Below are 27,631 nucleotides of genomic sequence, written 5' to 3' on the forward strand. Positions count from 1 at the left end.
CCCCCGTCACGTTGTTAAAATCGTGCTTGGCGACGGTCGGTAAATTTAGCCTCCACGAGGAAACATCCCCAAATGGGTTGAAGCTGATCGACTTCACCGGGGCCCGAAATATGGTTATCTGTAGTACTAGATCCCAGCACAAGAAAATTCATCAAGCTACCTGGCTGTCTCCGGATCGAAAAGTCACCAACCAGATCGATCATGTTGTGATAGACGGAAGACACGTCTCCAGTGTTTTAAACGTGCGTACGCTCCGAGGTCCTAACATCTACTCGGACCACTATCTTGTTGCAGCCAAGATTCGCACCCGCCTCTGTGCAGCAAAAAACGCACGTCAACAAACACAAGGAAGGTTCGACGTTAAGAAGCTGCAATCACAACAGACAGCCGAACGATTTTCTACTCGGCTTGCACTCCTGCTCTCTGAGAGCACTCATCAACAACTCGGTATAAGAGAACTGTGGGACGGCATTTCAAACTCCTTACGTACAGCTGCCACCGAAACCATTGGTTTTCGAAAAAAAGAACAGCTGGTACAACGAGGAGTGCCGTGTTGCAGCGGAGAGAAAACAGACTGCCTACCTCGCAACGTTACGATCAACCACAACACGTGCGGGTTGGGATAGATACCGAGAGTTGAAGAGGGAAGCGAGACGCATTTGTATACAGAAAAAGAAAGAGGCCGAAATTCGTAAGAATGAAGAGCTTGACAAGCTGGCCGACAGCTGTAATGCTCGAAAACTCTACGAAAAAATGCGGTGGCTTACTGAAGGTTTCAAGACCGGAGCATACCCTTGTAATTACCCGCCCGAAGAACATCAAAGCGGCGGGGGCCGATGGGTTGCCGTCCGAGCTATTTCAACACGGCGGCGAAGAACTAATAAGGAGCATGCATCAGCTTCTTTGTAAAATATGGTCGGACGAAAACATGGCCAACGATTGGAATTTAAGTGTGCTATGCCCAATCCATAAAAAGGAGGACCCCACAATCTGCGCCGTGAGATAAGCCTCCTAAACATCGCGTATGAGGTTCTATCGAGCGTATTGTGTGAAAGATTGAAGCTCACCGTCAACAAACTGATTGGACCTAATCGGTGTGGCCTTAGACCTGGAAAATCAACAACCGACCAGATATTCACCCTGCGCCAAACCTTGGAAAAGACCCGTAAAAAGAGAATCGACGCGCACCACCTCTTCGTTGATTTCAAAGCTGCTTTCAACAGCACGAAAAGGACCTGCCTTTATGGTGTGATGTCTGAATTTGGTATCCTCGCAAAACTAATACGGCCTTGTAAACCGACGTTGAACAACACCAAAAGCTCAGTCAGGATCGGGAAGGACCTCTCCTAGCCGTTCGATACCAAACGAGGTTTCAGACAAGGCGACTCCCTAACGTGCGACTTCATCAATCTGCTGCTGGAGAAATTTATTCGAGATGCAGAACTTAATCGAGCAGGTACAATCTTTTATAAGTGTGTACAGCTGCTGGCCTATGCCGACGATATTGATATAGATATCATCGGCTCAACACCCGCGCCGTTAGTTCTGCTTTCTCCAGACTAGACAAGGAAGCAAAACAAATGGGTCTGGCAGTGAACGAGGGCAAGACGAAATATCTCCTGTCATCAAACAAACAGTCGTCGCACTCGCGACTTGGCACTCACGTCACTGTTGACAGTTATAACTTTGAAGTCGTAGATAATTTCGCCTATCTTGGAACCAGCGTAAACACCACCAACAATGTCAGCCTAGAAATCCAACGCAGGATAACTCTTGCCAACAGGTGCTACTTCGGACTGAGTAGGCAATGGAGAAGCAAAGTCTTCTCTCGACGAACAAAAACCAAACTCTATAAGTCACTCATAATTTCGGTCCTGCTATATGGTGCAGAGGTTTGGACGATGACAACAACTGATGAGTCGACGTTGCGAGTTTTCGAGAGAAAGGTTCTGCGAAAGATTTATGGTCCTTTGCGCATTGCCCACAGCGAATATCGCACTCGATGGAACGATGAGCTGTATGATTTATACGATGACTTTGACATAGTTCAGCGAATTTAAAGACAGCGGCTACACTGGCTAGGTCATGTAGTCTGAATGGACGAAAACACTCTAGCTCTGAAAGTATTCGATGCAGTACCCGCCGGTGGAAGCAGAGGAAGAGGAAGACCTCCACTCCGTTGGAAGGACCAAGTGGAGAAGGACCTGGCTACGCTTGGAATATCCAATTGGCGCCACGTAGCGAAAAGAAGAAACGACTGGCGCGCTGTTGTTAACTCGGCTATAATCGCGTAAGCGGTGTCTACGCCAGTAAAGAAGAAGAGATTCAAGTAAAGATTCTGGATACCATCCCAATGACGCTCTCTCAGTGAGGTGGTGCAGCATTCTATCGTCTTTTGCCTTTAATTTACTTTGAAAATATCTCCAGTCTTTCATGCGTTTTATCAGATTTAATTTCCATTCGCCAGTTACTGTAATTGAATGCTTTGCATTCTCAAAATAAATACAAAATACCAACAAATACTCGTTTTGACAAATATCACGTACCGCCACTCAAATTTGCTTTGATTTCCCGTTACACATGTGCGGCATTGCAGCTCTTCGTCTAGCAAATAGTATTTTCCTTTTTATATTTACGCTTTTTGTTATGCCTTGTACACCACTTGCCATAGCAATCATCACTTAAGCTTCACAATTTCGTGCATTTCGTAGCATTTTAGCTATGATTTATCAAATTTTCCACGGACGCAAACGGATGCATATTTTCTTGCGAATATTTCTTTAAATATTTTCCGCTCTATTGCGCGCGCGCTGCTGCTACGCTTGCGACGATGTATGCTGAGTATATTATTGTGGATATTTATTTTTATGCAGACGCCTTTTCAGGGCTTTCGGCTGACTGCCTGGCAGCAAATCAACTAAAAGGCTATGGAATTTTCAAATAAACTCGAAATTTTCTGCCACAGTTGTTGTTGTGTGTGCGTATGCATGAGTGATGTGTATATGTATTTTTGTAGTCTGTTGTATTTATATACAATTTTGTGCCACTAACAATTTGCATTTTTCTTTATTCAACAAAATTTTGTGATTTTGCGCTAGCACAACGCACACACATACAAATTGCGTGAAGAAAATATCCTTGCAGCATGCGTGCTATGCGTTTGGTGCCCATACGCGCCACAGACATCTACTAACCCGCACTTATACTGAGGCATTTTCGCATGAACACATATCCGCCATTCAACCACGCGCACATAAATTTCAGCCCACCAGTTGAGTTGTCTTGTCTCTCGCATCTACGCCATTCATTGGCGCGCTGTCATGCTTTTTTTTAGTGTTTTTGCAGCTGTGTATGCATACTTGGCATGTTGCTTTGTTACATCCTTTTCAGATTCCTCGTCATCTTTTGGCATCGACGGCTTTTGTTGTTATTACTTCCGCGCGAAGGTGACTTCAGCGCACTGGCGGCAGAGCGGCGGGCTCATTATTACTTTCCAACTTTACCGACGCACTTCCTGCCGCTCTGCGCACCTTTTATCTTCCCGTAATCAGTGAAAGTGTCTGCGCACTCATACACACTCACCCTGAATATTCATTTTCATGGCGAAGTTTTTCTTTCCAAGCTTCGTTTACCTTCTTTTATCACACCGTTATTGCACTTATTTTATTTATCTGCACACTCTCATAAAAAGTGCATTTGCGTAATCATTTTTTTCTACGCATAAATTTATGATTTACTCAAATACAAGTAAAGTAACGCAAATGTAATTGAAGTACGGCAATGTAATTGTGCTTGTAATGTGAATTACCTCTATGGTACTCTCTCGGAGAATAATGTATATTCTCAAAATGAAATTCATATGTGATGCTTGGAATAAAAGTATTTCAATTTCTGAGTCAAGCGCCTTATTAAAAATTCAAGATCATCTCATTTTGACTCCTAGTTTGTCTAGATTTAACTCCTTTATGAAATATGTAATCTATAGCGAAAATTCCCTCAAAAGAATTTGATAAATCTCTAGATTCTTGACTATTACTAGAGCTTACAACACTACCTTTACTAGCGGATTTCTGCTAACCCTTTGAACCTATGCACAATTACTTGCTTATGCTATGAAGGCTGCAATTCTTTCGTTTGCTATAAAGAGAATCCAGCCGTAAACCGAAGTAGATATTAATACCGAGACCTAATCTAATATTACTAGTACTGTCTTAAACAAATCATGGCATAGTTAGGTTACAAGGGATGCACAAGAGACCCTCCATTGCTTCCTTGATGCTTTGCTCCTGATATTTCCTGTAGCCCTCTCGGTCTCTCAGCCCCATTCAACAGTCGTGTGCAGGTACCAGGCTGTGGCCAGTGAGTAGTCCAATTTGTTCTTACAGTCCCATATATCGAGTGACAGTATGAGCTTTGTATATTTCTGATCTAGCACTTTACACATGACTTTTGCAGTTTTGCACTCTAGCAGATCATTCCATAGCGTTTTGATTTTCTTAGCCAAGCTTCTGTCCAGATCGTTATATAGACAATGTTTGCGTTTATCAATATCGATTACGTTTTCAATTTACAGCCTACACCACTCTTAGCAATCTCGTTCACTATTCTATAGTTTTGTAATCAGCCACCCATTTGTTCCTAGCTGCCTTTCTTTTTGAGGGAGTTCGGCCGATAAGCGAAACAAAGTTATTGTCTTGATTTGGCTGTCTACGTATGTAGATGTTAACTCCAGAGTTGCTAGCCGCATTTCCAATAGCAAAGACTTCTTCCTAAAATATGCTGCAATGTTCCGAAAGCTTCGAAGACTGCCTTATGCCTACTCCGTCCTCCATTTTCGTAACACTGCATACATGTTTAATATATTGCGCGCCGCTATCATACCTTTATTATAATTAGTGCTCCCTAAAGCGCCTTTATCCAACGAGCTATGCTCGAAGGTACTATGCTTAAATTCTCGTGCAGCCAGTATTCCCGCCGATTTTGACGCACACTTTTCGGCAAAGAGGACCTATAGACGAGGTGGTTCTTCGAGCTCCCGTTATGCACAGCGCATTGACCCGCTGAACTCTTTTCATTTTCGTATGCTTCTTTGGGTTCCATATTGAATTTTATATTTGGAGGTTCTACGTCTAGCGTTTTGTACTGTCCGCCTGCAATGTCATGACTCGTTATGCAATGTCATAACTCGTTATGCAATGACATGACTCGTTATGCAATGTCATTACTCGTTATGCAATGTCATTACTCAACCAGCCCAGAGGCATCTGGAGACCACGCATTTTAAGCAGCGACACCCGCGCGGAAGATCCAGCCAATAGGAATAATTGGCATATACTTGGAGAAAATATGTCATAGCATTTACAAACTCCTTTAGACTTCACTAAAATTTATTTCACGTTTACATCGTGAACGCCTTACAGCGGTTTTAAACGACTTTAAATAAAATGAGAACTAAATTCCCTAACAAAGCACATATCACATATGTCTACGAACGGAATATAGTTAATTTTTAAAGGTCATGTATATTCTTCAGTATCTTGAGAAGGAACTCCAACATTGGCCAAAATCCACATTAGAGATCTAACTATACGCCTATAGCTGTTAGCTACTTACATACATATATATCTTTCTCTTACTCCCTTCTTTGTTCAGTAGAATTCCTCCGACGTTTTAACTACTTTGTAACTCGCATTGGAAATCTATTACATTATCACAGCTGATTTAGACACTACAAAGAAAAAAAATGTAAACAAACAAATGAATTAAACGCAATGAATCTGAATTCACCTGAAAATCGGTTTCCCAAAGAAAAAAATGCGGCCATTATTTCCATTATAGGGAAAATATTTAAAAGAAGATGGCTTTTATAACAAAATACTATATAACAATGTTTTCTTTTAATAAATATTAAGCGATGTGAATTCTTGAATGGCAAAAACATCTCTTTTATCATTTGTGCAACGGCAGTGAGAACGGCTAGATTAGTGAAGAGATTAAATGTAATCTAATAATTTAAAATTTTTGATGGGAACATAGTATAAAGTCAATTTTGGACCCAGTAGTGTAGATTGAGGACCTCGTTTTCCATAATATACTTCTACAAGTTATTTTGGAGTTAAGCCTGAAGTGAAAACTGTAAAAGTCATGATAACTGCTTGTCGTCTGCAATCCGAAGATAAATGGACTATCTTATTATATCAATCTACATAAGTGAAATTCCGATTCCGGAATTGCTGTCCCCTCTGAGAATGTTACTTGTGCCACTTGCTCGATTTAGTGTTAAGAACTAATTTCCAACTCAATTTTTCAACAACATCAATCTTGAAATATTTCGTTATGGATGGTTAGAAAATTTATTACTAAAATTTCATCGGCAGAGTTATAGTATTTTTCAGTAAACTGTCAATATCAGTTTCGTCTGGTTCCATTCTATCAAAACTCTAATTCTAATTAAATACAATTAACGTAACTTAAAGCAAATAAACCGCAAATGTGTGCCAAAAATTTGGTATAAAAAGATTTCTTACACACAAAAGGTCTTCGGTCTTTATTATCTTGTTGCCTTCAGCGCGAGAATATTAATCGCAAAGTTAAACACCGAAAAACAACACCCGAAGGGATTGCCGCATACCTGTGTCGTGACATGTTCGTATTGTGACAGGTGTGTACGCCTAATTTATAGTCCCACGCGACCCAGCCAACCCCATTTTTTTATGTGTGGATTATTTTTTCTTAAAATCTACATCCAAGTTGTGTGTGCTTCAAGGTATTCGCAGCTGGGTTATGCTGGGATAACATTTCCACTTGAGTATGTAAATTAGCTTGGGTTCGGGCATTCTCGAACCATAATCATGATGTGTGTCGCCATTATTATTCCCGTAAAGCAGTTAAGCTGTTAGTGTATACATTAGCTTGTTAGATGTGTGTTTTTTGGCCTACGTTAGTAGTTTTGTTAATACTAATTTGTTTAAATTATGTGTTACTCAGCACATTATCATTTGTTTTTCTTCATTTCCCATTTCACACCAGAGGGAAAGAAACGCAAACTAAGCGATTTGTTGAGGGGGAAAATTATTTTATGCGCAGTTTTCGGCAAGATGATATGTTAGTATGCATGAAATAGTTCGAGTCAACACCTAATAACGGGAATCGTTGTGTTATTAACAATAATTTTTTAGTTCTTTTTTGAACTTTTTTTGAAGGTTTTGTGAAAAAGAACTCAAAGGCGATATACACCGCCGCTTCTATCGCTCAAATACTTCAAACAAGGTTAAACACCAATGTAACACAATTTAAAGACTTGTTTCTTGTAAAAATAGAAGCCGCTTTATATGTTAACTTAAAATGTCTTTAAATCAATACGTAAGGCAAGTATTGTATTTTATTGAAAAGGGTGACCTTTTTTAACTTATTATCATGGAGTATATGTTCCTGCTTACATAGGCAGTATTATATATGCTAACGAAGGGAAGACGTCACCGACCATATAAAGAAGGTCAATAAAGCTTTCATACTCCAATGTTAAGTTCACACTTCTTTACGGCTGTGTAACATAAAAACTAGTCGCCTCTAGCATCAAAAACCTGCAAGTTTTCCGAAACGTAACGCTTTCGATTGAGATCCACAAGAAGACTGATATGGACCAAAACGGTTATATTTGACCTTAATCACAACATTCTAAGTCTAAACTAAAGAATCGATAAATACATAATGTGGATGTTGACCTATCAGTTTCTAGTCTACAGTTACGAAAAAGTTTGAAAGACATATCTCTTATACCTCAAATTGGCTGAAAAGGGAAATCCGTTACATAAAGAGTCTGAAGATTTTTTGGAATGCAACAGTGCGAATTGAACCATGTCTACCTTGTTCATATTAGTTCAATACCAGAATATTCTGAAACAAGCACTAACCAGAAACCATTGCTTGAGTATTACTCAAGTGCAATATTAGTTGTTGGTAACTTATCTAGAATCTTCTTTGGATTGCAAACTGGAAGCAAAATCTGTTAATAATAATGGATAGCCGATGTCTCATTCTTACAGATGACTAGGTTTTTGATATACATTTTGTATTCTCTTCCTCTCTGTGTTGTAAGCCCTCAGTATTCATATACTTTTGACAATAAATACACCCGCTTTCTCTTTCATCGCTCGCCATCTTCAATCGCTTTATCCGCGACTATACTTTCGCTCCATGATGGCACGACACTTCTCTATTTCTTTCATTATTGACGCTGCTGTGATAAAGACTCTTCAATATCGCTTTATAATGCCTCTCTTTCCTGTTCTAATAATAATCAGAAAGGTGTTTTTAAAAACGAAAAAAAGAGAAGCTTAATGTTTTTGAATTGCACTTTAGAATTTTTACCTCAGGTGCTTGCCATGTTAAACTGAAACTTTTCTAATACAGACAATAACTGTCATTTTCTGAGTTAATAAGGTAATTTCTTCCGCTTGCTTAGAGTTTTCAAATTCCTATCGCGACATGAGCGCAGCTGATCGCTTTTGCTTTCGCAAATGATAATTACCAATACCAACAAAACTCATTAAATATGTAAATTATAAAAGTTTTCCACCGCTGTTGTTATTTGCGCTCCAGAAAATTGTTTTCCCCGAAGAAAAAGTAGCTGACCCCATAGAAGGACAGATGGAAGAAGAAGTAAGATCAGAAAAAGAGCCAATGCTATAAGTTGTCTGGAGCAAAGCTACGCTTATGTAGATGCCTATCTTTGTTGTTTTTACAGCACGTGCTTTAAGCTCTTCCTTGTTGTTGTTACTGGCATTCTTGCCACAAAGTGAGCACTTACTTATAAGTGAGGCGAAAAGCGGTTTTTAAGCGCCAAATGTGGTCAAACTCAATTAGAAGCCCCAGTGTAGATGGAGAGTAGATGGGAAAGCGTGAAAAACATGCTGAAGCAGAAGCGGCAAGAGGGTGTGGCATAGCGCATAAATTGTGGCAGTGGGAGAGGCGATGGCGCATGAGAACCTGTACGCTGGCCCCGGCCACAAGCAAGTGCCCCAGATCAGCGGCAATAACATATTTATTGACGTTAGCGGCTGTGGCAGCGAAAGCAATAAGACACAACAGCAACAACAACAGCGGTGGCGGGAGTAAAGTCAGGCACTGCCAAAACGTGTTGTAAAATTGAAATCAACTGCAGCAAAACTGATTGCAACTGCGGCAGTCGCTCGGAAAATTGCCCAGCAAGCAAGTGGGCAACCAAGCGCAACAACAACAACAGCAATCACAGCAGCAACACAAAAACTTGTTAAGTGGCGCCCCAAAAGTGTGGCAATCAGCTGCGGTGCAAACCCGCACACACACACACACACAGCCACACTGGCGTAAGCGAAACAATAATGTGCAATCGACAAATGTTGCAGGCAGCTAATGGACAAATGGGCAGCTTTGGCAACAACAAATGTGGTAATGCAACAAAATCATAAAAGTGTTGCACGACCAACACAGCAGTGGCATGTGCGGCGTTCGGAAGGTTCGGTATGTGGTGGTGGTGGTGCTGGTAGCAGCATATGAAGCTGGCAACAACTTTGGGCATAAGTGAAACGCCTGCAATTGCCTACAACAACAACAACAGTAAAAATGTGTGCAACAACAGCAATCTTGTTGAACCACAGCCAGGCACTTTGGATTAGGCACTTTGGCGCGCTCGAGCATGCGTGTGTTTGTGCGCGTAAATGTATGGTTGGGGCGGCAAAATTGTATTGCGGTGGCAATATGTGGCATGTGGCAACTTAGCAACAACTAAGTAACTAACTCGATGTAAGAGTTGGCAAAATGCTTCAGCGATCAGCAGGTTGTCTCAAGATGAGTGTGGGTATGTGAAAATGTATATAAGTACATACATATATATATGTGTGCATGTGTCGGCAAGTGCAAGTAAATACCGACCAATACTACAATACAATAAGTATGTGTCTTGCAGTCACAAGATTCACTTATTTCCCATTAACCCAATATTCGTTGCGGTTACCTAAATAAATATGTCTGTGTGTATCTTCGGCTAAATATATTATAGTTCGCCATTTTTTTGATTTTTATAGTTGCTTTATCACACTCAGACTTCTGTTTGCTCAACATCAACTATTCTCTTTTATTGTTCTTTTTTTGGCGTTTATTGCAGTCGTCGACGTCTTTAAAATGCTTCATATCTAAATTTTTAAACAATAATACCGAAAGTTACGTGATAATAAAGGGTGATCCATTTCGAGGTCCCTACTTTTTTCGCTTCAAATTTAATGCGTGAATATTTAATATTTTTTGAAGTAATATGGACCAGACTGTTTTTTTTCTGGATGAAATGTCATCTTTTGCTTTCGTCAATTATTTACATTACCCGTTGAATTTCATCACTGTTTCGCTCAAAAAATCATCTTTTCAATGTACGCTTCAATTCGTGTCAGTCCAGTTGCTGCAATCTTTTACTTATTTTCTTCACTGTTTTTATTGAGTTTGGCGTTTATACAAAAAGTTGCCCAAAATTGTTACAGTGATCCGATGTCCAAATATGCGCCGTTTCGTTCTATAATCTGTTTCCATCTAGACGGCAACTTCATAAATCGAAGAAGCCCTTTTATGCGAAGAACTACTCTTCTCACAAGCTAAAAACACCATATATTATAGTTCGCCACTCAGACTTCTGAAACGTCATCTATTCTCTCTATTTCTGATTTTAGCGGCGAATTGCTTTATCTTACACTCTAAAATCGCTTATGTCATAATAATTCCAGACTTTTTTCGTAATTTTTTGCTTCGCAATTATAATTTTCTGTTTGCTCAATCATCAATACTTTGTGCCACATCTTTTACTTATGTTTTTTTTTTGGCGTTTATCGCAATCATCGACGTCTTTAAAAGTAGTTTTGTAATCTTCAAGCAACTAGAAGCTCATAATGCAATAACACATAAATTTTTAAACAATAATACCGAAAGTTACGTGATAATAAAAGGTGATCCATTTCGAGGTCCCTACTTTTTTCAAAGAAAAAATACATGGAATTCAAATTTAATGCGGAATATTTAATGTTTATTTTTGAAGTAATATGGACCGATGATTCTATCGGCCCATAAACCACACCAAACTGTTGTTTTTTCTGGATGAAATGGCAGCTCTTAAATCTCTTCAGGTTGCTCTTCGTCCCAAATGCGGTAATTGTGTTTGATTACATTACCCATTGAGCAAGAAATGTGCCTCATCGCTGAACAAAATTTCGCTCGAAAAAATCAGATCTTCTTCTAACTTTTCAAGAGCTGGACCTTCTACGCTTCCAATAAAAGATCTCAACGTAAAATGCGCCAAGTCGTTCCATATGTCAGTCCGAGTTGCTGAAAGCGGCGACGAATCAACTCTTCGGCCTTCACGTACACTTTCAGTTACGGTTGCTGTATTTTCTTCACTGCGTGCTGGACGTGGTCTGTTCGGTATGGTGAGTTTGGCGTTACGTTTCCCTTCCGCTTGTTTGCTCTTTATTCAATGCTTTATAAAAAGTGTTACAGTGATCGGATTTAGTCCAAATATGCGCCGTTTCGTTCTATAATCTGTTTCCATCTAGACGGCAACTTCATAATACCCCCATCGAAGAAGCCCCTCTCCTTATTTGCGAAGAACTCGGACTGCCACTTCTCACAAGCCTCTTTTGAGGTCAACTTTACACCAACAAGGGCGTTCGCCATAGACAGGAACAGGAGGTAATCACTTGGCTCTACGTCCGGGCTATATGGTGGATGCGCTAAAACTTCCCATCCGAGCTCCTGTAGCTTCTGACGAGTCATCAACGAAGTGTGTGGTCTGGCGTTGTCCTGGTGGAACACTACACCCTTCCTGTTGGCCAATTCTGGACGCTTCTGGTCGATCGCCTGCTTCAAGCGGTCCAGTTGTTCGCAATAGATGATATTAATTAACCGTCTGGCCATATGGCAGCAGCTCATAGTGGATGATTCCCTTCCAATCCCACCAAACACACAGCAAAACCTTCCTGGTCGTCAATCCCGGCTTGGCCACTGTTTGAGACGATTCGCCGGCCTTCGACCACGACCGTTTTCGCTGATATTGTCGTATATGATCCATTTTTCTTCACTAGTTGCCATCCGCTTCAAAAATGGGTAGAGTTCGTTCCGTTTCAACAGCATAGCGCAGGCGTTGATTCGGTCCAAAAGGTATTTTTCGGTCAAACCTTTAAGATAGCGCGAATTTCGGCGTTAGTGAACTCTACACATCTATAACTGAACGGAATATGCAAACTAATCACGCATAGCGTCGTTTTGTTGGTTATGTCAAGTCCTTTCAAAGGTGTATAGTATAGCCAGATACGAGCTCTGTAGCGCGATACATAGCCGCGAAATTCAAAAAACAAAAAGACGGATGGGAGATATTTGACAATCTAATATTAAATAGTTGAGATTTTGTGCCATAGGTTAGATATGTCAGTTAAATTAATCATATATATATGCTCTGTGCTGAAGTAAAGAAATATGGTTTGTGAGTTAGATCTGATATATAAATTGAATACCCATCTGGTCCCGGATCGGTACACTTAAACTGCAAGTGTACACAGAATCGATCGTTTTCCTATTGTAAATTTTTATTTAAAAAACTAAATTTTCTTATTTTACAATAAAGTATGTAAAAAAAAAGTAAATGCAACCGTTGCATGTGAGTTGAACGGCGAGCGGACGAGTCGTTGTCTAAATCAAGACCCCGAAATCATCTAATGTCTTTGATTTCCCGGAGTGGTCATTTGAGTTTGCTGGATAGCCAGGAGTCAAGAGTTAAGAGTGCTCGGCTCATAATTCCGGCCGCTTGTTACGAATAGCTTCGCGAAAATGATGCACAACACTCAAATAGATTTCCTTGTTGACAGTTTGGGCGGCCGGAAGGGATTCAGAGTTTACCACACCTCGTTAATCGAAGAAAACTGTCAACATAACCTCTGTTGACCTGCTTTGATGTGGTTTTTTCGGCTTCGGCTCACCTTTGTCACGAGGTTCGGCCGATTGATCTTCTGCTTCTTCAGATCTAAGGCTCATCGCCAGTAATAATATCTTTCATAACATGGTAAACGGAATGCATTGTTTCACAAACGTTGTTTTTCGAAAAAAAAAAAATTGTGTTTTTGATACCAATCGTGCGTTTTTCTTAAGCCAAAATGATCTTTTAAAATGGCGTTCTTTGATCATTCCGATAATTCAACGATGCCAAGAAGATCTCGAGTTTTCTAACATTCTGAATGGTTCGGCTCCCGAAATTTGATTCCGCGTACGAAATTTAATGGAACTTCTTTGTTGAATAGTTTCACTAATCGTTAAAATCGCCGAATGCACTTTATTACTCTTAAAAAAAAACAAGTGTATATTGAAGACTAATAATTATTTTGATGTGACATTCGATACAGATGTCACTGATAGTCATACCATCCTAGAAAAAAAATATTTCGACGAATGGGTTTACGCTCGAAATTTTAATTAAGAACTCTTACTGTTTTTTGCCCACAATGGTGCGTTGTTCTGTAAGGTGTTTTTGTATCTACCAAGGCATATTTTATATAAGCCTTTTCACTTCTCGTATTTCAGAAAAGTACACATAATAAAGAATTATTTTAATAAAAAAAATTTATCATATGTACTATGTACATTAAACCAAAGTTTTAGGATACGTTTTTACTGCCAATTAGCCTTACATAAAGTAGTTCTTGACATTTTCCATTGGCTTCGTATAGCTTTCAGTGTAAACTTAAAGATTAATTCAAATAAAATATATTACTATATTCTTCTCAAAATTATATTAAAGTAGTAACATTTGATTAATTTATGCGCCTCCATTTTCAGATCATCGTCGACTCAACGAATACATATCGCACTATGAAGTACTCAACTATGATCATGAACACATCCGAACTAGTCACAATAGAGCGAGACGATCCGTGACCAAAGATCATCATGTAGATTTAAAATTTTCAGCACACGGAAGACACTTCCATCTTAGGCTAAAGCGTGATTTAAATACATTTAGTGATAAGTTAGAGGTGAGTATGAATTTCGAAAGAAAATTTTTTTCATTTTTTATTTTGATACTCTCAAAGAAATCGAAAGAAAATCTACTTGAAATTCTAAAAAAATTAATTTCCGGCTCTTTTCCTCGCAGTTTTATGATAGCAACAATCTCCCCCTGGATGTGTCCACCGATCACATCTATGAGGGCGAAGTGATAGGGGATCGTAATAGTTATGTATTTGGTTCCATACTGGACGGGGTATTCGAGGGTAAAATAATAACAGAACGTGATGCCTATTATGTCGAACATGCCAAACGATATTTTCCAACAACAACAAATGCAACAACAGCAGCTGCGGATGGCGCACAAATGCCATTGGCACAGCGACGCGTTGCAGAACAATATTTTGCAGCAACAACAACAACATCAACGTCGCCGGCGACGAGCCCAACAACAACAACATCGCCAGCGCCAGAAACAACAACCACCACAACAACGGCGCGTATGCGGACAACGTCTGAGAGAACAGTGAAAGCGTCTCCAACGTCCGGAGGAAATCATAAAAACGGACAAACTGATGACAATCGGAATACTGGCTTCCATTCCATTATTTACAAGGAGTCGCATGTCGACGATGCTTACAAGGACGTGCGTGAAGGTAAGGAGCATTTTTATTTATTTGCTTTCACTTATAATGTTGTTGTTATTATACACCGCAAGCAACTCGTAAGTAATCCAATGTAGAATAAACACAATATACTGCAAGTAAGCACTATAATTTGTTTATATGAGTGAGACGAAGGAGGAAGAGTGACGCTGAATTGGAATTTAATGGTTAGATATTGACAATATTATGTTGAATAGTATTCGCATGTTTTTAAGAGTTGCGTTCACTTCAAAATTTCTCCCCTATTTTCAATATTGTCTTTAATAATTTGTATCTCGCGTTGTGAAAGTGTTATCGGGTTATAACTATATGGTGTACGAAAGATTCTTACTAAAAATTAGATAGTTGAACACGGCTCAAAGTTGTCAAAGATGCACCACGCTCTGGAAGGTCAAGTCGAAATGTCCATAAAATAAGGGAAACGTTCGAGTCCGAACGCCACGTAAGCACTGTTTCCATTGCTGCGGAGCTAAACCTGCTGGATCGAAACAAATTTAGAAAAGTTTTGCTATGTGATTGGTGGGATGATTCCTGATTTACCATGAACTGCTCTCCTACGTGCCAACTCTTAATTCGGACCTATACTATCAATAATATAAATAATAGAACTTGGCTTCCTTATGGGCTCAATACTAGGAGAGGCACAAAAAGTGATTCTGTTTCATGACAACACACGACCTCACGTTGCTAAGCCCGTTAAAACCTGCCTCCTACCCCACCCACTATATTTCCCAGATATTGCACCGTCCGATAATTATTTGTTCCGTTCGATGGCACGTGGTTCACAAACTTCGCCTAACTTATATATAGTCTGTGTGGGAAATAAGTGCTGCGGGAAGCAATTGACTATTTTACAGACAGATTAAAGCTTGCGGGAAAAGTTGCTGGATTGGTGAATTGTCAGGAAGTGTCCCTTAGCTCTAGATTTTCAAGCTGAATCGTAGTTAGGCACTTCTGTTTGTAGAATGGTAAACGCTATCTTTTTGCGGTTTACTACTGAATATATGGTCTAGGGCCTGCGCAGTCGCTGGATCCCTGTAAATTGTATGAGGTTCAGTAGGCTCTTCGCTCTCAGCAAAGTTCATCTTTCTCTAGTTGGTTGGGTGGAATTTGCGGGTCTACTTTGATCTTGATTGAACCAACTTTTATGAGCTAAAAACCTCCTAGCGGGAATAAAAATAAATCACCGAAATAAATTTGTGACCTAAAACAGGTCAATTGAAAAGTTCCTGGTCTACCATACATATTAAAACATATTTTTTGGGCAAATTTCTTTTTTTTTCAACATAGTTAACTTCAAAAGTGATACATTGATTTCAGCGACCCTCCAACTTTTCGATACCATTTTTGTAGCACGATTTCGCCTTTAAAATAGACCTCAGTTTCGGCGGTCACCTCTTCATTCGACGAAAATGTCTTCTCAGTGAGCAGTCTTTTGAGATCTGAGGCCAAGAAATCGCTGGTGCTCAAATTAAGAGAGTACAGTATATGCAGAACCAATTCGATACCCAACTCATAGATTTTTGCCAACGTTTTCACTGACTTGTGTATTTTCTTGGTGAAACAGCATTTTTTTCCTTCAAATGCCGTTGTTTGTCGGCCATTTCGTCCTTCAAACGATCCAATAACGTCGTCGTCCCTTTGTCAGGGTAGTCAATAGTGATTTTGCCGCACGTATCACAAAATACAGTCGCCAGAACCTTGCCAGCCGACCGTTGCGTTTTTCTACGCTTTGGAACGGGTTCATCGTGTGCAGACCACTCGGCTGACCGTCGATCGAAGTGAAAGCCATATTTCATCCATTGTCACACACGTTCTGTTGATACCTTTAAAGTGCCTGCTATCTCGAACAACTTCACTTTTTGGTCATTCTTCACTTTTTTGATGTTTATACACTAAAAATTTAATTCTAGTATCGACATGTATCTGTCAGGGGGACAAATTTCTAATGACAGTGTTGTGCAATTATGAACTGTCGTTACTATCGATCAAAACTTATCGATATTATTAAGTAAACACATGAAATTAATGTTTTCAAACTAAAAGAAGTTTATATTCATAAAATATAACCATAAACTCGAAAAGTATGTGCCGCCTTCTTACACATACATAACTATTTGACTTTAGAGAGCATAACTTTACTCAGCCTAATCAATACTTCCTAAACTTGAAAACTCTGTTACAAGTGGTGTGAAATTTTTAATTAAACTTGTCGATATTATTCAATATATCGATTACAAAGTTATCGATATTATTAAATATATTGATTACAATGTTATCGATATTATTCAATATATCGATTACAAACTTGTCGATGTTATTCAATATATCGATTACAAAGTTATCGATAGTATTCAACAAACTGCTCCAACTTCCACATAACTGCTCTAGTGAACTCGCGGTGAAATATTTGTTTCCGCTATACAATTTAGTATGCCGTAAATATCAAATAAAAGTTTCTTTTCAAGCAGTTCATTCGTAACCTCGAAAAGTATGCGCCCCTTGCTCACGCATAATTTGACTTAATAGTCGCATCATTCCAGGCACTCATTTTAATAGCTGTTACCCAATGGATTTAATGGTAGTCGCCGCTTATTTTATCGCCGACGCGGCTATGCGCTGCTTTATCGATTTTCGCTTTTTGCATAATTATATTTGCACTTACTTTGCTGCTTTTTCGTTGCTATTATGCATAAATGCTGCACAGCAAAGTGCACAAAAGTGCACGCGCATTAAAATGTCAAGCGAGGGCAAAGCAACGAGCTTGTAAGGAAATATGCAAAAACACACGCGAATGTTTATAGGGTTAGCGAGCAAATATAATACTTGTTTATGCTAATATGTGACTTACTTAACCCGAATCGACATTAATGTTTGTGTGGATGTGAGTGTGTGTGTAGCTAGCCAGTCATTTGGTCCTTCAAAGTTCTCTACCAAGTACCAAGTACACACTTTTCGCACCCTTTCATTTTCCGGTGCGTTGTTTAAACAACACATTTGCAAGAAAGGGTGTCAGCGTGAAAAGAAATTGACGACAACAACTGCAACAGCGTTGAAATGCAGACATTTCCTGAGTGCGTACTTACAGTCGTATTGGCGTCAAAGCTTCACGTGTACTACGTAGTCTTGGCGTGGCGCCACAAAAGAGAGGCGCTCACACTCTACTTCTCAAGGAAGGTATGAATGCGCACAACTCCGTTGTTCAAATGTGACTTTATTTGACAGATTTGTGAAATCTAAATTTACTGTGCTTAATTGCGATTAAATCAGTTTAAGTCTGTACTAAGTTTTTTATTCTTGCAACATTTTGTTACAGATTGGTTCATCTAAGTGTTTTTTGTGCAAAAACTAATCCAGTTATATGTAGGGCTGTATATTATATTCCGACGACACGAGTTGAGTTCCAGTTGACTGTCCGTCCATACAAGCTATAACTTGAGTAAAAAATGAGACTTCGTAAGGAAATCTTATGCATATGTTCGTAGGAAAATGGAGTGAGTGGTCAGATGGGCATAATCGAACCATTGTAACGCCCACAGAATGCCGTTTATAGAAAGCCTTTAAATAAACCGAAAGTTAAGTTATGTTAGGTTAATCTGGTAGACCAATGAGCCACTCATAGACAAGTTTTGGTCCTTTGCGATGTCAGATGGAGTTCAGATACTAGGTCCATGAGGAGTAGTCATCCTTTAGGACGCCTGTGCTTGACTCAAATCTTAACAGAATTTGAGGCAAATGCGCGTGGCACCACCCCTCTAAAAAGTTTAATTTATGCATCTCATAAAAGTTTAAAGTATATACATATATATATGTATATAGTACACTGAGTACATATTTTTGGCAGCTCATATAGCACTGTGAACATGGCGAATAACCCTGCCCATTCAAAAAATCAGTTTTTTTTTGAGGATTTTTTTGGTAGGGAAAGAAATAATTTATTAAAACGAAATTTTCAGGGCTTATAGTTATAAATTTAAGTATTATCCGATAATTTATTGAATACGAAATCTTTGATATTCTGCCTTTGGGAAGCAATTGCCCGATACATCTCGCATGTGCATTTGTCGGACGGCGGGCAGGCTGCAGGTCGCAAATTCAAACAAATTCATATTTGTTAATAACATTATCTTCTAGTTAAACTAAGAAAATTCCAAAAAAAGTGTAAAATTCTGCAATTTTTTTATTTCTAATTTAAAAAAAGTGGTTTCTGACCAAAAAATTTTTTATTTTAAGTTGTTTAGTTTTTTTTTTTATTTTTTTAATAGAAGATAATTTAATGCCAAAGATAATAAACTTTGCCCCAATTCCATACGACGTTCAATCTGTATTCTATCCTGCCGGCCAATTAAGAAAAATCGTAAAAAAGAAAAACCGAGATCTCGCACGTCAAAGTTTTCGCTTTCTGCCCAAGCCCTCATATATCCGCTAGACGCTCGGTCACTATTTCTCTTCTAGCTTCGACAATATTTCGAATTCTCATCTATAACTTTGGGAACATATTCTTAGATAATTTTTAAAAAGATTTAAGCAACAAAAAAAATTAAATTTTTTGATGCTTCTAAAGCAGCCTTTAAGTGGGTTGTGTTGAAAACGACTAAAAATTCTGCGATAAATCACCAAATAATTGCGGCAGATGCATTGAGTATCACATTTTACATAGTGTGAAGTTTCATTGGATTCTGTATCGAAATTGCACAAAGGGCGTGGCAACGTATCGACAAGTTTCCTATCGATAGTAGCGATAATTAAAAATTTCACACCACTTGCAATAGAATTTTCAAGTTTAGGAATTATTGATTCGGCTGAGTTAAGTTATGTTCTTTAAAGTGATATGCTGTATCTCAGGAACTGTTAAACCAAATTTAACCAGAGTTTGTGTGTAATGTTCTACAGATGTTCCAATCTTACTCCATATTCCATATTGGGCTTTTTAGGAATACCGAATTGGAGCAGCCGGTTGGCAATGACTGACTTTATATCGAAACTATCCCGTACCAGCAAATAAGATGTTTAATATTCATACTTAGAGAGAATATTTTTAAGAGAACAACATTAACAAAAATTGGTAAAATCGAGTCTATACTTTACCTAGACCCCTTATAGGTAATATAAATTTTTGCGAAAATCCGGTTCACTTAGAGAACTTTGAGATTTTATATTGCTGTTAATGGAGGCAATTAGGTTTAATATATTAATTATTTATTATATAACTGCAATTTGCCTTTAATCGGTTTTTGTATTGGGTATTATTTAATTTGGACGGCACTTTTTGTTATGTTATGATGCCCTGAACAGAGTATATTAAGTTTGCCACTAAGTTTGTAACACCCAGAATGAAGCGTCGGAGACCCTGTAAAGTATATATATATAAATGATCAGTATGTCGAGCTGAGTCGATTTAGCTATGTCCGTTTGTCTGTCTGTATATATATGAACTAGTCCTTCAGTTTTTAAGATATCGTTTTGAAATTTTGCAAACGTCATTTTCTCTTCAATAAGCTGCTCATTTGTCGGAACTGCCGATATCGGACCACTATAACATAAAGCTGCCATACAAACTGAATGATCGGAATCAAATGCTTGCATGGGAAACTTCCTCATTTATCGATATATCTTCACAAAAGGTGGCACAGGCTATTTCCTAAGGCAAAAATGTAATCTCCGAAGAAATTGTTCAGATTGGCTAACTATAGCATATAGCTGCCATATAAACCGAACGATCGGAATCAAGGGTTTGTATGGAAAACTTTCGCATTTGACGTCGTATCTTCACGCAATTTGACATGGATTACTGCTTAAGGTAATAATATAATCTCCGAAAAAATTGTTCAGATCGGATTACTATAGCATATAGCTTCCATACAAACTGAACACATAGTTACTAAAGAAATGCACCTGTGAAGGGTATATTAGCTTTGGTGCAGCCGAAGTTAACGTTTTTTCTTGTTTTTATTTGATTTTGGTTTATTATATTTTAATTTATTATTATTATTGTTATTATATATGATTAAATTTTGTGTTTATTGTTTTGTTATTTTCTATTTATTTAATATATTTCCTTTTTTTTAATCTTAACTTATGTAATAATCTATTTTAAATTAATTCGGTTTTTTATATACTTTTTTTGAAAGCCATAACTTTTTCGCCCTCGCTTTGAACTGGTCATATTTCGTCTTTGACAGATATCTTAGCTCGCGCATTGAGCTGCCACTCACTTCAACTCAACTCAAGCAGAAAGCGAACGCGTGTGCAAGCAACAGTGTTGCTAACAAATAAAAGTTAAAATCTGAAACTTCATAATAAATTCTCGAATTCATACAAATAAACGTTTCTCCTCCCGCCACGCGCTTCACACCCGTTCATAGCTGCAGAAATAAATATTACGTATACGCCCCAACGAACTGATATCACACAAACAAAAAAATACAGAAAAGGGCGAAGAGACTGGGCAATGAATGGACAACGAAATGCATTTAGTGTGCCATGCCATACATAATATCCCTCCGCTTTTCAGCTCTTATGCCCCCTCATCTTACTGTTATCAGAGCGCCCACGCATTTTTATTACTCATGCAACCCTCCTACTATTTCATGCGGAATTTAGTTGCGGTTAATGTCGGGGTTGAAAGACGCACTATTTGTTATTTACGCCGCTTTGTTTGTTGGTGTTATTGCGTTTATACGTTATTTGTTGCTGTCAGCGACACTTGGGCAATAACAATGCATAGTAAACAGAGTGTTGCCACATAAAGAAATTGTTTGTTGCTCACTTTAAGCGAGAAAAGGGTCCGCTAGCGGTTCGTCCGTCCGTCCCTCTGCGCATCAGCATTTGTTCATAAAAATACGTGTGGGTGTGCGTACTTATGCATGCGCTTGTATGGTTGCGTTGGCTACGATCTTGCAGCAGTCACTTGGATGGCATTTGGCTCGATTTTAATGCGCTTGTCCTTGCTGGCGCTTAACAGCATTTTCCCCCTTGTTTCTTTAATGTAGCGCGGCTAAAAGCCTTTTTCTTTTTCTCACGTATGCCTGTATGTGTGTAGGTGTGATGTGCATTTTAATGTTATTATGCAACAGCGTAATGCAGTCAACGCGCGGAAGAAAGAAAGCGAAAATTGTGTTATTATTGATAGGAAATTAGATGATGCCTTTTACAGGTACTGGAAATATTGCAAAGCATTAAGTGAAAGTGCTTTTAGATGACATTAAACAGTTTTTTCTTACTGATTTTAACCGAAAATGCCAAGTGAACATCGTCTCAAGGTGAAAAGTGAACTTTCTCCTAGTGTTACAAAGAGAAGAATTCAACAAATTTGAAGCGGAGATACAAATTTAAAATACCAAAAGCGACTGCCTACGCCAAAGCTTACTCGACGTCATAAAACGGTTCGTCTCGAGTTTGCAAACATAAGTTCTGAGATGATGAATGAGAATCCATAATTTTGAGCGATGAAAAAATATCTATTTGGATGGACCGCATTCGTGAACCGCGACAAATGTGCCACTCGCGAAATTTCCAAAGTGACTATCTTACGACCTTGGCTGCTTTTAGCTAACGTGGCACCCACCAATATGTTTTTTTTTTCATAACATGAACGCAGACAATTATGTAGAAGTATTGGATGATATTTTATTAAATTTTACAGAAGAATATCACTGTGGGTGTTGGACGTTTCAACAGTACAGTGCTCCAATCCAAAGTGTATAAAGGAGTTTTTCGCGTCGTCCTGTGCTGAAATGGCTTGCAGTTAGTCCAGACCTTGATGCAATGTATAATCTCTGAAGCATTTTTAGCAAGCAAATCTACAAAGGTAGACGCCACTGTCGCAGCTGAAATAAGCAATTCAAGAAGGAGGAGAAGGAGAGGACTCAGTGTCCTAAGTCATTCCTACATTCGATGCCTTGACGTTTAATATTAGTCCCAATGAAAAATTTAGAGGAAACAAAGTGCTTAGTAATGGCAGCTGACAGATTTTCATTAAGATAAGTTAATTATGACTTGCAAGAACAGACAGACGGACGGACATACAGACAGTCACCCGGATTTCAACTCGCCCCGTCACCCTGATCATTTACATATATGTTAAGTTGTCAAATATCTCCCTTCCGCCTTTTTGTCTTTTCAATTTCGCGAGTATGTATAAAGCGCTACAGAGCTCGTATCTGGCAATACTATACATTTTTGAAAGGTCTTGACATAACCTACAAAACGACGGTATGCATGATTAGTTTGGACATTGCGTTCAGTTATAGACGTGTAGACATGGAGTTCACTAACGCCGAAATTCGCGCTATCTTAAAAGTTTCCTTCGTTAAAGACAAATCCGCTGGAGAAACGTTCCGTGAGATTAATGGTGTTTTGGGGGATGGTACTCTATCACTTCGAACTGCGGAGGAATGGTTTCGACGATTCAGAGCGGGTGAAAACGACACCATGGATAAGCCAGCCGGCGGTAGGTCTGTGACGACGAATACCGATCAAATCATGGAAAGCATCGATTTAGACCGGCATTTGGCATCTCGTGACATCGCCCGTATGATGGCCAAACCATTTTAAACCATCTGCATAAAGCCGGACACGCAAAAATGCTTAATGTTTGGGTGCCGATTTGACGCAAAAAAAACCTTCTGGACCGAACCAGCGCCTGCGATGTGCTGCTGAAACGGAACGAACTCGACCCATTTTTGAAGAGGATGGTGACTGGCGACAAAAAATTGATCACATCCAACAATATCAAGCGAAAGCGGTTGTGGTCGAAGGCTGGTGAATTGTCCCAAACAGTGGCCAAGCCGGGATTGACGGCCGGGAAGGTTTTGCAGTGTGTTAAGTGGGATTAGAAGGGAATCATCCACTATGAGCTGCACCCATATGGCCAGACGCTTAATTCTGCCATCTACTGCGAACAACTGAACCACTTGAAGTAGGCGATTGACCAGTAGCGTCCAGAATTGGCCAACAGGAAGGGTGTGGTGTTCCACCAGGACAACGCCAGACAACACACACTTCGTTGATGGCTCGTCAGAAGCTACGGGAGCTCGGATGGGAGGTTTTATCGCATCCACCATATAGCCCGGACATAGCACCAAGTGATTACCACCTGTTCCTGTCCATGGCGAACGCCCTTGTTGGTGTAAAGTTGAACTCAAAAGAGGCTTGTGAAAAGTGGCTGTCCGAGTTCTTCGCAAATAAGGAGGGGGGCTTCTAGGAGGGGGTATTATGAAGTTGCCGTCTAGAGGAAACAGGTTATCGAACGAAACGGCGCATATTTGAACTAAATCCAATCACTGTAACACTTTTTATTAGGCATTGAATAAAGAGCAAAAAAGCGGAAGAGAGATATTTGACAACCTAATATACATATATGTATATATATTGCTTAATTTTAGGTGATACATACAGCCGTTATGTAAAAAAAAAACTATTATACTCTGTAGCAACATGTTTCATGAGAATAAAAACGGAAGAATATAGTCACGGATACAGTAATTATTCTATATTTAAGTTAACCCTAAGGACATTCGTACGAATCTAATATCGCTGTCCTATAAATACTTCGCTTTACTACGCTAAGCTCCATTTAATGATTGCCACCCTGGGGCACCAGTCACAAGTCCTTGCAACATTACAAGCACCGATAAGATACCTACAAATATGCAGCAAAAAAGGCCAAAACGAAAATAATGCGCGAATAAATGCATGTTCATGTGCACTATCTACACATACATACATATGGACGCATTAAAAGAGCACATTTTGCGCCCTATTGAAATTGAAGTCAGCGCCCTTTCATAATTTCTGCATAAGTAATCGCACTCATAACTGCACAATATCGCGCTTGCCGCACATACACACACATGCATTATCGCTTCCCGTTATATGGAAATTTGTCATTGACTTTTCCCCGCAAACAGTGAGTTATGCACACTTTAATTGCTGGCAATGTCCCTTGAGGACAGCGTTAGTCAGCAACAACCGCTTACAGCTTGTTGTAGTAGTGTTAGTGTACATACACATATAATTGGCTCTCCATAGATGAGTGTTCGTTTGTCTGCATGCATGTGCTGCCACATGCAGTTTGGTTGCCTCACCTGCATACGCTATTTGTGCGCGCATTTAGTGATTCATTTGCATAATTTCAGTATTAAAGGGAACTGGGTACTTTGTTCGCAACGCTTCGCTAATCACTTGGCCCCCAGTGTGTTGCGTGTAAGTCTGATATATTTGGAAGGAACATATTTCAGTGGCGAAATTTTCGTATATGATCTTTTATGAGAAAGTTGAGATTTTTATTTTCGACATGTTTCGGCTTACATATTTATGGGTTTTTCGACCATTATGCCACTATTGATGGCAATAATTTATATCGGCTGAACTCTTTGTGCATCATTTTGAATAGGAAATATAACTTTCATCTTCGGGTCTCTCCTGTTTCTCTCCGTCATTTAGGGTTTCTGTAAACGCAGAAGGTTTTGCGCATGAAACGTTTTATTGGAGAATCTGCAAAGATAAAATGATATAGTTCTTCTAACAAGTATCAACGTTTCAAAGATTGAGAAACACTCTACCATAAGTTCAAAAGTAATGTTAATTGTTAAATATATGACAAATTGACAAGTTCAGGAACTAGAAAGAAATACCTAAAACAGGTTAGTTTCTAATAAAAAGAAAAGGTTATTCAATTTCGGTTATAGCCGAGTTTACAGCAACGAGCCAGTCGTTTTTCTCTTCACTGCTTGGCGCCAATTGGAGATTTCAAGCGAAGCCAGGTCCTTTTCCACCTGGTTTTTCAACGGAATGGAGGTCTTCCTCTTTCTCTGCTCCCCCAGGCGGGTACTGCGTCGAATACTTTCAGAGCTAGCCAGCGTTGCCGTTGTCTTTTAATTCGCTGAACTATGTCAATGTCGTCGTATATATTATACAACTCATCGTCCCTTCGAATGGGATATTCTCCGTGGCCAACGCAGAAACTTTATCTCGAACACTCGTAACTCCCACTCATCAGTTGTTATCGTCCATATCTATGCACCATATAGCAGGACGAGGATGACGAGTGAATTGTAGAATTCGATCTTCGGTTCGTCGAGAGGACCTTACTTCTCAATTGCTTACTCAGTTCGAAGTAGTACTTTTTCGAAGCTGATGTTGTTGGAGGTGTTAATACTGGTTCCGAGATAGACAAAGTATCAACAGTGACGTGAGAGACGTGTAATGACAGGAGATATTTCGCCTTGCAAAACTAGGGGCGTGGTTGTTGAGGCCAATGATATCAATATCATCGGCATATGCCAGCAGCTTTACACTCTTATAGAAGATGGCACTTTCTCGATTAAGCTCTGCAGCTGAAATATATTCTCCAGCAGTAGATTGAAGAAGTCGCACGATAGGGAGTCGCCTTGTCAGAAACCTCGTTTGGTATCGAATGGCTGGGAGAGGTCCTTTCCGATCGTGACGGAGCTTTTGCTATTACTCAACGTCAGTTTACACAGCCGCATTAGTTTTACGGGTATACGAAATTCATGCATCGCGGCTGTGCTTTGAAATCGACGAATATGTGGTGGTATCGATTCTTTTTTCACGGGTCTTTTCCAAGATTTGGGATTTTCCAGACCTAAACCCACACTGATAATACTGGTAAACAAAATGCCACTTGTCTTTTGTGACATAAGTAGAACAAAGTGTTTGTTATGTAAAAATTGTCACAAATGCAGAAAATAGCTACAGATTTCTTTTATCACCTATAGTTTTTTTGCTATGAGGATTTTTGCTTAAAGCCAAACAGCGATAGAGATATTATTGTTATATTATTTTATTAACTAAAGAGTACCTTAAAATGTTACTGTCGATGTTTCTCGGCGATATTTTGTTTTTGGAGTATCCCTTAACAATGTCCAGCAATAATCGGCAAGCACACTGGCACTCAACTTGCCGTGGTACCGTTTCTCCATATCAGCAGTGTCTTGGTTCCCCATGTTCGTCACTTATGGCCTCTAAAGTTTCGAGGAAATAATTCAGATGGGAGTCCAGAAAGTGAATTTTAAGCGACATGTTGCAACCCATTTTTTTATAGGCAGTAAGTAGTTCAGTCACAAAATCAATACCGCCTTTAAACTAAGTTTAGAGGAATCAATGAATAGACGTCAATCACGTCAATCATGTTTCTGCCCTAGTGCGTTAATCAAGAGGTTAACTTCTGAACAGATACTAGATCCCCTTCTTGAAGAAAGTAATTTGTGAGGTCTTTCTGTCTTTTTCTGTAAACAGTAATATTTACATCACTTTGGAGAAGGTTCCAACCTTGTAGTCTGGATGCTAAAAGTTCGGACTGCGATCTTAAAAGACTTTGATCTCGAACTAAGTCATTAAGTTCACCCTGTGAAATTAGATGAGGCACTGTTGAGCATCCTGGTAAATCAAATAAAGGATCGGTTGTAATTTCTTTTGCGGTTTCTGTAACATCAGTTGGAGAGCTAGTCGATTCTAGTTCTTCATCGAGACTTCAAGATTTTGATGCTTTTGGAATACGACGGTGTTCAGTGTTTGACAGGTCTTAAAGCTGATGGTAAATTACAGTACTGCACCGTATGTTTAGACTTCGATACCTTTCATATTCATGAGTCTGTAACATGGTCTTTAGGTTCTCTCCAAACCATTGGCACTGCAAAAGTCATTTTACGATTTGAACCTTTTAACCAAGCTGTTAACACTGTTACACAAGTTTTAAAAGAGATATGAGGGGAAGCCCATGCTTTGTCAGCAACTTTAACCTCAAAATACAGTTCATAAGCTTTTAGCACAAGCGACGAATTTTCCAGTCATCATAGCACTTAGAAAAATCCTCCGTCGTGATGGCCATCAGAGCCTTCTTCGATTCAGCTTTTATATCCTCAATTGAGACAAAACGGTGGCCTCGTAGGGGTCATGTGAATTCGCTGGATAACCAGACCTTACACGTT

At 39.2% G+C, this 27,631-nt stretch overlaps 1 protein-coding gene across 6 annotated transcripts in view; it reads left to right on the forward strand.

The window, feature by feature from the left end:
- The window catches only part of LOC126752527 (disintegrin and metalloproteinase domain-containing protein 10), a 364,893-nt gene that overhangs the window by 267,833 nt on the left and 69,429 nt on the right, over window positions 1-27,631 (forward strand). For all 6 annotated transcript variants that reach the window (XM_050463404.1, XM_050463405.1, XM_050463406.1 and 3 more), the window contains 2 exons: window positions 13,846-14,042; window positions 14,162-14,669. In XM_050463404.1, the coding sequence (XP_050319361.1) occupies window positions 13,846-14,042; window positions 14,162-14,669 (705 nt within the window). The remainder of the gene's footprint in view (window positions 1-13,845; window positions 14,043-14,161; window positions 14,670-27,631) is intronic.

This window comes from Bactrocera neohumeralis, chromosome 3 (genome assembly GCF_024586455.1).
Source record: "Bactrocera neohumeralis isolate Rockhampton chromosome 3, APGP_CSIRO_Bneo_wtdbg2-racon-allhic-juicebox.fasta_v2, whole genome shotgun sequence".
NCBI classification, from domain to species: Eukaryota; Metazoa; Arthropoda; class Insecta; order Diptera; family Tephritidae; genus Bactrocera; species Bactrocera neohumeralis.